Source organism: Trachypithecus francoisi, unplaced genomic scaffold (assembly GCF_009764315.1).
Source record: "Trachypithecus francoisi isolate TF-2019V2 unplaced genomic scaffold, Tfra_2.0 Lachesis_group3, whole genome shotgun sequence".
Classification (NCBI taxonomy): domain Eukaryota; kingdom Metazoa; phylum Chordata; class Mammalia; order Primates; family Cercopithecidae; genus Trachypithecus; species Trachypithecus francoisi.
Genome location: NW_022681468.1, coordinates 83,711,488 through 83,723,768, shown reverse-complemented (window position 1 = coordinate 83,723,768; position 12,281 = coordinate 83,711,488). Strand labels below are relative to the sequence as shown.

Genomic DNA, 12,281 nt, shown 5'->3' with positions numbered 1-12,281 from the left:
ACTATGCCAGGAAAAAAAAAAAAAAAAAAAACCAGCATATCACAGGACCATGAATTCTCAAACCAAAAGGAGCCTCCAGAGAAGATTTAAGGCAAGAGCCAGGAGGAATTATGGCTGCCTTCTGATCTGGGGCCATGATATACGAACTGTGAGATGGACATGCAACACACTCAGCAGGCATTAGAACAGAAGCCCCAGAAAGCCAAGCCATATGCCCAAGGCCTTTGGCTCCCTCATTCCCTGTTCTTTCCATTGCTCCATATAGTGGCTACTCTTGTCCAGTGTTTCTGAAGAGTACATAAACTGCTGCCCAAACCACTCACTGATAGAGCCACCTAGAGTGCAGTTGCAGGAGAGAGTCCTGGAAGTGTAACACTGCATTTCGGGGCCCGTCATTAGCCAGATATACGACTTTGAGAATGTCTACCACATCTCTGGACTGCAGTGTAGTTTCTATAAAATAATGTGTAAGGCCTCTTCCATTTCTAAGATTACATCTAATAACTCTAATAGTTCTGTTAAGGCAGATAATTCAAGAAAAGAGGAAGGAGGGACTGATTCCCAGGGACTGAGAGTGTGTATCTGTCTCAACATCACATAGTCAGTTTGCCCCAGAGGAAATTTTCTCTGCTGGAGACGCCACTGAGCTCCAAACTCAGGGACTTGGCAGCTGGAATTCTGGAAGTCACAACTTTCCAGGAGAGCCTCAGTGCTCTTCAGTGGAAAAAAAAAAGAAAATGTTCTCCAAATAAAATAAGTAAAATAGAGGTGTCAAAGAACATCAAAGAGAAGGTGGCTGGATATAAAAAGATGCAAAAAAAAAAAGTAAATTGATGAAAAGTCTTTTAAGTAAATAACTTTGTGTCTAACTTAATTTTTTTTTTTTTGAGACAGAATCTCAGAATCTGTCACCCAGGTTGGAATGCAGTGGCACCACCTCGGCTCACTGCAACCTCTGCCTCCCAGGTTCAAGCGATTATTGTGCCTCAGTCTCCCGAGTAGCTGGGACTACAGGTGCAAGCCACCACACCTGGCTAATTCTTGTATTTTTAGTAGAGACAGGGCTTCGCCATGTTGGCCAAGCTGGTCTTGAACTCCTGGCCTCAATTGATCTGCCTGCCTCAGCCTCCCACAGTGTTGGGATTATAGGCATGAGCCACCACATCTGGCCCTAATTTAATTCTGAAATGAAAACAGACCAATTCATAATAATGGATAAATGATGGTGGTGACTAAAATAAAGACACTGCTGGCGGCCTCACCTCGATGGGCCCCTCACCTGCACCTGAACCTGCATTCTGAAACCCTCACAGGCAATGCAGCACAGGCTTGTCAAGCCCCATTCTGTATCAGGGCTGACCAGGGCACTGGGGACACAAAGACAATGCTCCCTAAACATGCAGTTCTCCCTTGCCTGCCAGGAGTCATTCAGGTGGCAAGGGCCCACTGAGTCAGAAGTGGGGAGATGTTCTGCTTCTCTGAAGCCAGGGTGCTTCCCTGGATCTGACCAGGCCATTTATTTCTCAGAAGACACTTTAGGTCACTTCTAAAGGCCAGGCTGGAACACAAAATGGCTAAGAGAAGGATGCCAAGTGTCAGACATGACCTACCCTGAGAGGTAGCTCTGCTGAGCCATGCCCCAGGAGTTTGTGTTAAGACTTCCTGGGCACCTGCAGCATCGTGCTCATGGCACAGTAGTAAGTGGCACTGTCTTCAGTCCTCACTGGAGAGATCACCAAGTGAAAGGCTTTCTGGGTCAGAAGGTGCTTCACAGAAAACCGTCCTTGACTAAAATATGCACCTTGAGATCTGCTTTTATCCCCATAAAAGACAAACTGAAAATTATAATCTGGCCTTATGCGGTACCAGAATAAATCTGGATTTGAATATGTACTGTCGTAAGTGCAGAGCAGTACCACCTCACTGCCACTCACCACCGTCTGGTCCCGGGAACTCTGAGTTACTTTGTCACACAGCATACCCCTGTCTGTGAAAAAGACAAATGAGGAAATAGTGAATTCTGCACCCCCCAGACACTGAGTACAGGCCATGCCTAGCCCAGAAGAACTCAATGAGCAGAGGCAAGAGAAGGACTCAGAAATAAAGCGAAAGGCAGAAAATAACCAAAAACCAAGAGTGCAAGAGAAAAAGCCTTCAAGAGTCAGAGAAGGAGAAATGGGGTTATGGAACAAGTGGAATGTAAACAAGTGAATCTACTTACAGAAAAACAAAAAGCTAAAGCCCACAGTAAGAATCATCTTTTCTTCATACCAGGGCAGAGGATATACAACAAAACAGGGTTCCTAAGATCTCAGAGACTATCTGACGGTTCTAACGAAAGAAGACGGGAGGAAGAGGAGACTGGCAGCCCTGGTGGTCATGTGACTGATTCAGCCGTGACTACTAGAGACGAATGGGCTCAGCCGAGGAAACTGCTATTGCTGTTATGATTTTGGCCCCAGTCTATCTTGAACTAATACATATGGCAATGAAAATTTATTACTTTAAAAAAAAAGAAAAGAAAAGAAAAAGAAAGGAAGGGAGGGAGAGAGGAAGTGAGGGAGGAAAGAAAACTGCAAGTCTAATGATGGCATTCTTGAACATCCAACTGCTGCAAAAGTAGTTCACTCTCCATTTCTGTATCCTCTCGTCACAGACTGGTGTACTAGTCCATTAATCACATGTCGTACTTTGAGTGACACTGTCTTATAGCATCTAGCACAGCTCCACACACTTTATTCTATTCAATAAATGGAATAAATGAAAGAGTACCTTGGACAACTCCCTTACTTCTCTGTGTGAAGAGGGAGGAAAGGGGATTGGACAAGATCCTTTCTAAAATCTGTCCTAGACCTGAATTCCAGAAATCTTTGATTTCAGATGCTTGAGGGAGTGTCCTGATCCTAAGTGCTTCTTGCACTTCACCAGCTTGACTTTCTATCTCTCACTGGGCCCACTGCAGCACACACTTGGCTCCAGCTGGAAAATCCTGAACAGAGCTTCCTGGCGGGTGAACTGCCATGAGTGGGTTACAAGCTTGCTGAGATAGGGTTCAGAGTGCCCGTGTACCTGGGGTGAGTGGAGCCCCTGAGCCAGCCCCTCACAGCCAGAAGCCCTACAAATACGATTTTCCACGTAAGCCATGAATATGACAACAGTTCGGAAGCTCTGCTGTAAAAAACAGAACACGGACTAACTCACTCCCCAAAATGCAGGAGTGTTTCTAAGAGTATTTCTAGAAGGTCCTTCATTTCCCTTTTTCCCTACATCCAATTCTTCAGTAAGAACTGTCAGTTCTACCATGAAAATATATCTCCAGTCTATCTACTTCTTCCATCTCCACTGCCACCACCTTCTATAAACACCATCATCTCTTACAGGGACTGCTTCAACAATGCACTAACTGGTCCCCTTGCTTCTGCTCTTGTCCCTGGACAATCCATTCTCCAGTTCTTCATAAAATGTACATCAGATGATGACAGCTGGACCTCCTTCCCAGGCCTGTAACGTCTGCAAATGATTTGGCCCTTGCTTCCTCCCCAGCCTCATCCCACATCTGCTCCTTCTCTTTCTTCCCTTCAGCTGCAGTGGCCCTCCTTCTTATCCCTTCTATGTCTTCTTTTCTAGCTGCCTGAAACTCTGTCCCCAATTTTTAACAGTTCTCAGCTCCAACTAAATTAGTCACCCATCCCACCCGTCACCAACCTCAATTACATCTCTGGTCTTATTTTTCCTCACATCAGTATCTGAAATCATCAGATTCATGCATGTTTATTTTATGTCTCTTCCATCTCACCTCTCCCCTACACACACACACACACACATAGGATAATATAAACTATATGAGGGCAGGGAGCTTATCTTTTCACTGATATGTCTCCAGCCTCTAGGCTTGTGTTGACCACATCACAGACAATCAGTAAACATCTGCGTAAAAAAAAAAAAAAGAATACAATTTCTTCACTTAAAAACTCACCATCCACCTAGATTCAGCAAATAAAAATACAAGACACCCAGTTAAATGTGCATTTCAAATAAACAACAACAAAAATTTCAGTAATATGGGTAGTTGGGACATGCCATATTTGGAACACATTTATACTAAAAAAGTATTCATTGTCTATCTGAAATTAAAATTCCACTGGGCATCCTGTGTTTTATCTGGCGATGCTAGGCATGCAGAATACCAAAAGTAAGCACCAGGCAGGCCAGAGTCCCACCATGAGCATCTTCAGAGCCCCTGGATGTGGAAGAGGGAGATTCAGGGCCCAGGGGCTGCCTTACCGGTGCATTGACTGCCCATGCCTGCACTGCCACCTGCCGGCAGGGGTCCAGTCCACGAGACCCAGCTCCCTGCTGGCGGAAGTCCATTTCAGAGCTTCCGGTTCTTCCAAGCCCAAGGATTCTGCTCACTCCCCACCCACAGTCTATTAGTGTCTGTCCCTGCTCTAAAGATGTTGTCTGGGCTTGATATTTATATGAGAGCTGACTGTTCCCTTCCTGATCTAGACCATAACCGTCTTCAAGTTAAATTGCTCTTCCTCTTCTAACTGCCCAACCTCAGCTACAGCTGACCATACCCAAGCACAGAGAAGTGGGTTTAATGGACCTTCACACAGAGGGACACATCCTCTCCTATATTGCTTCACACAGAAGGTTGAGACATAACCTGAGCCCTGCTTGGGGTAGCATCGTCATGACTCTCCTGCCCTGGTGTCCTTGCAATATTCCTTGAAAGGCATCCTTCCCCAAAGGAAGGGCAGGCACTTAGCACAGCAGTGCAGTATAATGGCTAAGAGTGGGATCCTGGAGCCAGCCTGCTTGGGTTCATATCAGCACCAGCTTTTACCGGCTGTGTGACCTTAAGCATGCCCTGACTCTCCAAGTCTCAATTGCTCCATCTGCAAAATGGAGATAGTAATAGCTTTTCTCACAGGACTATCGGAAAATTTAGGGAGGTCACACATGCAATACACCCAGCAGATAAATAATCTATGAATGTCAGGTATTGCTGTTACATATTTAATTTAAATGTTGCCATTTTTATTAAATAGACATATGAATAGAGTTCTTAAGAGTGTTACGCTCATCAGTGCTGTTCAGGGAAAAGATGCTGAGTAAATCTAAATTTTAAAGTTGCAAAATCTAGCAAAAGATTATTGATATGTTGTATCAATCAATGGTCAAAAAAGGAAAAAGACTGACGTCTTTAATTTGCTGTCAGTGCTGCAAGCATGTCCTACAGCTCTGTGATCCCCTGAGACCTATGATCCTCTGAGACATGAGCCAGCTGTGCTCTCCCCCAAGTCCGTAAAAGCATTAGGAGCATAAGAAGTGAGCCTTCCAGCCCCTTGGTCTTACGTCTTCCAAACGTTGCAACAGGCTTGTTCATAAGAGGCCACAATACATGATCAAGTGACCCCGCCACTGTAGAATAGGAGAGAGTCTCAAGATTTAGTGGCCCAGTAAGGACGTATTGCCCCTAAGTTTCTCCACTCCATCTTCCTTAAACCTATTGGCGTCTGCAGCCTGCGCCTCTCCCCAAGGTGCTGAGGGTTCTGCAGGCCCCACTCACCCTGTAGGCCCCACCTGCCCATCAGTGAAGCAGGGCTGCCTTTCATTAGCCCAAAACTGCGGCTCAAGAAGGGCCCTGAGACCAGGTGGGAGCCAAGAGATTTGGCGAACAACGTCACTCTTGTCCCACAGCTTGGATCTTGATCAGTCATATCACTCAGAAGAGGGACTTTTCTCTCTGTTTCCTTTGAGGTGGGCAGCTTTGTTTTTGACCTTGTAGCGCCCTCTGCTGCTACTAATTATCCCATCTCCATAAATAGGTCATACTGGAGGTTGACAGAAAATAGGTCAGGGAAGGAAAACATTCTTTGTTCACAATTCAAGTCAAAGCTACTGCTTCTGTCTCCATTCCCTTTTCAACTCTGAGACTGGTAGCTGCTTCTCTGTCAGCCCAAAGGTGACTATCCTCCACCAGTCACCCACAGAGGACTGTCTTTAAGGATATGAGCTAGCACCCTAAGAGGACAAATGGACATACTCTTGTCTACAGAAAGCCTAATGCAACAGTAGAGGACGTAGGGAAATTTATTTGGATGGATACAGACAAGTGCATTTCTTTCTTGGGAAAGAATAGAAACGTGATTAAAAAGGAAAAGCCTAGAAACGTCTGAAAGTATGGAAATGGGGGTGAGTGGGCTAGAGAAAGGATTTCTGCATCACTTTCTTCCTGTACCACATTCCATCCGAAATCCCTGGGACAGACCTGGCCTGATGAATTGCAGGAAGCACACCAGGGAGGGACAAGGTCCTGCAGACAACGTCCACCCCCAGGATGGGACAGCGCCATGGGGACTCAGGGCCTCTGCTTTGGGGAAAGACCTTGCTGAGGGCCCAATGGGCAAGAACAAGTGTGAAGAACCCTACAATGATTTTTTACCCAATGCCCTCCACAAAGCCAACGTTTGAAGGAAAACTGTGAGGAAGAAGGGACACTCCGTGGTGTTGCTGTTGCCACCTCTGGAGCAGCTTGTGGCAAGAACGGTCTTGGTCCAACCAGGTCAGTGATACTTTTTATGATGGGGCTGTGTGGGACCTGACCTGACTCTTGCAAATCAGATTTCTAAAGCCATCTGCAGGGTCTTTTCTCCTATTATTCCCCAGGGCATGGAGGGCAAACAGATTATATCTCCATTATCAAGAGGTAACAATTGGTAGAGACTGTCTGGAGCATGCTGGTAAGAAGGATTCTGAGGCCACATCTATATGCAGAGGAAGAGAGTGATGTGTCTGTTAGCAATATCTACCACAGGAGCAGGAGGCAACCCCACACCATTTTGTATTTCCCGTTCCTGCTCTCGATGTCATTCCCTGAAATGAGTCCTGCAGAGAAAGAATAATCAGAGCCAATTCTCCATTGGATTGTCCTTTTGGTAAAGGGCAAATTTTTCCATTTCTGTCTTTTCCATGGCTTCCCTGGGATCTCATGGAACATTTCCCCTGCTACCAATTGCTGTTGCCTGAAGCCTAAGAAATAAAATTTTTAAATACCTATAATTCTCTCTAAAATCATAAACAATGTGTCAAGGCCAAACACCTCCCCAGTGTGACTTATTCATATATGGACTTATCCTTGTATAAATAGCAGGAATAATCATACCCTGAACCAGCCAGCAGAGCCCCTAAGGACAGAGACCACCGGAGAAGATCCTTGTTCTCCTGAGTCACATAAAGGGAGTCACACAAGGCAGAAGTGGAACTCAGGTATCCTGAATTCTAGTCCCAGCTCTGCCTCTACCTATCTATGTGACCTTGAGCAAATTTACCCCTCCGAGCTTCAGCATTTTCATCTTTAAAATGAGGGCATTGGCCCAGGTAGTTGCTACATTTCCTTCCAAGTCTCACATTCTAGGATGCTAATGTGTAAAATTATAGAGCTGACCCAAGAGTTATTAGTTTATATCCCCCTGTGCATGTTGCTTGAACTCCTCATTGCCCAGCAAGAGGAAAAGGGAAAACATGCTTCTTCATTAGGGGGTAGCATAATTTCCTGGTTTACTATGTGTGACTCATCAGAGCCTGGAGGTCCAAGCCCATATGCCAACTTGAAATCCAGTTATTATTACATCTGGAAAAGAGAAATGTGCTGAAAACAGCTTTTGGGACACCATCAATTTGGCCAAAAAAAAAAAAAAGAAGAAGAAGGTTCTGTCTAGTGTGATAACATTTTGTTATCATATTTATTATCTTCATCCCTGAAATCCACTCTGCTTTCTCCTATCTCTGCTCTGAAAGACAGAAGGAAGGCAGCCCTCTCCCAGGCAAAATGGGGCCCCTGTGGGGAACAGAGGGGTGTCTCTGTCAACAAAGTTGATGCCACATCCCTTTCAACAACCATGCTGACGCCTCTGGTTTTTGTAAAGGTGCTCACTCCTGTGGGTACCGGCTTAATAGGAAACTGACATTTGGAGCCAACACTAGAGGAATCATGAAACTCAGCAAGTAATATTTGACAGAATTTTTTTTTTCTATCTGCAAATTATCAGTGGGAGATTCTAATGTGCCTTAACAAATAGGAACAAAAGAATGCTTAATACAATTCAATTTAAACAAATATTTATTAAGCGCCTACAGTTTTTCCCACGGATCATCTGAGTCAGTTTCTGAGGAAACATTGTCTTTGCCTTAAGGGAGTTGGGGGGTTGTCAATGGGCCAGAGATGGGATGAAAAATGACAACAGATTTACCTCTGGGACCAGGACATGGTTAACCACAGGGGCCCTGGGTAAGCAGCTTAGCTTCAGAAGAAAATGTGCACAATGGCATGGGTAACCTAAAACACCGGGCAATCAAAATATTATTTTATGATTGGCTTTAGCATGTATTTTATTATTTTGTAGGGCAAGTTTATCTCACCAATTATGTATTTTCTTAAGCTGATCTGGTAAAATCTACAGGGGAAAAGTATTTTAAGAATTATATGTTTCTGCAATTAGGCTCCCAGCAGTCAACAAAGAAGTGGTACTTTTTGTCTTTCCAGTGATGAAAAAGAGAGCCTGGCAACCCTGGTGGCCCACCAGGGTCTCCTTCCCTGCCCTAGGTCAGAACCAGCTGTAAACCAGCAGGCCATTATCTTCTTATAAATCTGTAGAGCAGGGTGGACAACAAAAGACAGCCTGCTAGGTTTTCAGGACATGAGTTCCTTGTGTAGCCAGAGAACCTTGGACCATCCTGATGTGATTGGTCCTGCTGTCCTCACGGCCTGAACCCTGTGCAGTATGAGTAAGAGAGGTGCAAGCCCAGATGACTGTTCACGATGCTGGCCCCCCTTGCACCCCTAATCACGCTAGAGATACAACCAGGGTCTGAGAGGAGGAAGTTGCAGCACAGCACTAACAGGGCTTTTGGTAAAGGGCCTGGGTACTGTGTGAAGAACACTGAGATGCTCAACTTTGGGAAGGGGATTGAGTTAACTGTGAGCCTGGGTGAGTACCTCGACTCCAGAGGTAACTTTAGCGGAACCCCTCTATACCTAACACCTGTCAATCAGAGGGCTGAAACACTTGGCCAGATAATGAATTCTCTTATCCGGTGGGAAAAGGCTGTAAAGATCAAAACACCTTTCCTATGGGTAAGCAAGAGTCTGTAGTTTATGTAAAGGCAGCAGCTCCTGTGGGAAGGAAGGAAACAGGAAATTTACGTTTGGAACAGGACGCAAGTGAGAGTGAAGCTTAGTAAGTGCTATCTTTAAACCAAAGGTGTCAGGTTATTTGGTTTGGTTTTTGAATTATCTGGAAGTTCCAAAGAAAGAACACTTCCCCCTGAGGATTTGATTGCAAAATTCTGACTTCAAACTTCTAAAAAAATCAAATGTTAAATCAGATAGTAGGCTTGGAAAACTCTATTTCTCTATGTAATAAGTAGAGAACTATTTTTCTTTTGTTTGCTTGTTTGTTTTATTTTGTTTAGGAAATAAGAAGATTAGATGCCCTGGTGGTGAGTGGGGACGGCAGGGACATTTGCACAGCATTTCTGGATAAATTAGATCCAAATAATCAAATCAAAGACTCTCAGCTCAGAAAGTAATTAAAGATCTCCTCACCCACCTCTTTAATTTTGCAAATGAAGACAGTGAAACTCAGAGAGGTTATGAACTTGCTCAAGGTCACACAACTGAACCTGATATCAAGGTCCAGGGCAAAGCCAAGACAGCTCATAGTTCTCTCCAGCCCAGACCCAAGGGAGAAAAAAAATCACAGTCCTTGGCCACGGCAGCATCATTTGCATCCCAAACATTCTTTACCCAAGACTTAATGAACTCAAAAAGAAATCCTGAGTTCCAAGGGGAGATAAAATTATTCTGCGCCTGTTGAAAGAAAAAGCAAGCTAAAGTGGAGCAATAATTGAACTTGGTATTAGGGGAAAGGTGCAGTCATCTGCAGACTGAGAGAGGGGTGAAAAAAACAAAATGAAAATGCTAGTCTTGTCTTCAGACAGTGATTATGACCACAAAACACTACCTATAAGTTCTGCATAGCTAATTTCTTTCCCAGTGGGGTTTGTATTCTATGATATATTGCATCAGCTATGTGATTGTTTTGGACCGTAGGATATGTATACAGAATTGGTTTGTTAAGCCTTCTGGTGTCTTGAAGTGAAAATCGTATCTCTGGGCATATCTCTTAGGCCTGAAGCCCTAGGCTACTGGAAAGAAAGATCCCATGACTTATCCTTCCTCTGAAGCTTAGTAGTTGGAGAAAAATTCTAGTTCTTGGGAAGCTCTGCAAAGCTGGGTTCATTAAGCTGATGCCACAGGTTTTTGCAAAACCCCTCAGCACAGTGTTTAACAAACCAGTGGCTCTAGGTTGACCTTTGGGGAAGGAACACAGCTCACAGTGAATCTTGGTAAGTGGAGGGGAGCATTGAATCCTCTGCCTGAATGTATCCATTTTACACCAATGAATCAAGATATGGCTTCTTGCCCCATCTCTGCCACATTCAAGTCCTGCCTGGCTAAACAATGCTCATGGATGTGCACGTGTGCAGTGGGATGCAGCTTTTTCTAACCTCTCACAAAAATCACGTAATCCCTTCACCAAACTGCTTGGTGGCTCTTCTGAGCCCTCATCGCCCTGCTAGTTTATCAGTTAGAGGAAGACAAGTGTCCAGGGGCTTTCATATTTTTAGGTCATTGTGAAAAAAGGAACGTTGGTGATGTGTTTGCCTTCTTGGGAGGACAACAATAATGATGACTTATTAATTGGTTTCTATATCCTAGCTGGTGTGCTGCAATCTTTCTCTTATCACACTGAATCCTTATACCCGGTCTGTGAGTTAGGTGCTATTATTATCCTCATTTTATAGAAGAGATATTTATATTTTATATTTCTATAGAAGCACAGAGATGTGAATAACTTGTTCAAGCTGGTGAAGTAAGAAAGAGAACCTGGAATTTAATTCTTGGCACTCAGATTCCAGAACTAAGAACTTTTTAGTGAGGGGATTATGTCTGGAGGGAATGTCCCTGATGCTGTAGTCTCTAAGGTGGCTAAAATAATCGCTAAAGAACTGCGCTCTCAGCAAGTAAAGCCAGGGGTTGATCAACAGGACCACTGTGACCCAGTTATATATTCTTAATCCTTACATCATCAAGTAGTTATTGTTTTCCCCACTTTCCAAATGAGGAAACTGAGGTGCAGCAGTTAGGAAACTTGTCCTGGGTTTCAAACTCAAGCCTGCCTGCCCCAAAGCCTGAGATCTTTTAAATTAACTGCAACTACTGATCAGCTAGATTAACTAATTACTTAATTAATAAGACAACAACCTAACAGGCTGTAAGGTAAAAAAAGTAATCACATTTGTTCCAGAGGTCTTCTCCCTTTTCAGGAATAGCAATACAATTGTATAATTTTATGCTTCCCCTGGGAGAGTGGGTGGAGCCCTGGCTCCCAGTCCCTGGTGGAATGGTCTTGGCAGTATTTGTAAAGCAGTCTGTGGGGGTGTAACTCAGGGCGGATCTGAAAAGCTCATCTTTGGAAAGGGAACGAAACTGACAGTAAACCCATGTAAGTATGAATAACTAATCCTTCCAAATTTCTCCCTGGAACCCTGATTTCCAAATTTTCCATTCTGTTTCATAACCCAAGTTCAAACCACAGCAGTCCCACTAATGGATTCCAATGCAAACAACTGCTGGTGTATTCCGACTGCACCCAGGTCTCTGCTGTTTGCCCTCACGTGCTATTTTAACTAATAGCTGAGAATGACAGTGCCAGTGCAGCACTGAGTTAAGGAGTCTGTTCGAAAGGAGACTGTTCGAAAGCTTCATTCTTTATTATAATTGGTGAGATTTTCCATGGTACTAGGAGAAGTTGATTAACTCTCTGAGCCTCTATTTTCCACCTCTGTAGAACAGGGGAGGCAGTTCCTGTTCCCATTTTACCACAGCAAGCGTGCTGTGAGGGGATGCTGGTACATTTCTAATAAGGTGACAATGAGTGTGAGGAGAAAGGAAGGTCCCCGGTGGTCCGTAAACTCTTCCACCAGTCCCATACTACAAACAGCTGGTTTTATCAGGGGGATTCTTGGATGACAAGTAAGCACTTAAGTAAATATCAAGGGGAGTTTGGGCAACTGAGTTTTTGTAGATCCTCGTGTCATTGTGTGACACTGGAGGCAATAATAAGCTGACATTTGGAAAAGGAGTAACTCTGAATGTTAGACCAGGTATGTTTTAATGAATGTTATTTGTTTCCAAACATAAGCCACCA

The 12,281-nt window shown here is 44.2% G+C and overlaps 1 long non-coding RNA gene and 3 gene segments (V, D, J or C); 2 read left to right on the top strand and 2 right to left on the bottom strand.

Annotated features, from left to right (window-relative positions):
- LOC117070008 overlaps positions 1 to 12,281 on the top strand; it is a 677,437-nt gene that overhangs the window by 594,136 nt on the left and 71,020 nt on the right.
- LOC117070016 overlaps positions 1 to 12,281 on the top strand; it is a 705,780-nt gene that overhangs the window by 651,405 nt on the left and 42,094 nt on the right.
- LOC117070040 overlaps positions 1 to 12,281 on the bottom strand; it is a 405,055-nt gene that overhangs the window by 379,926 nt on the left and 12,848 nt on the right. The gene's annotated exons all lie outside the window — the stretch shown is intronic.
- On the bottom strand, positions 1,050 to 2,450 carry LOC117070030. The segment is given in 2 exon segments: positions 1,050 to 1,987; positions 2,222 to 2,450. Coding segments are annotated over 2 exon segments (372 nt in total).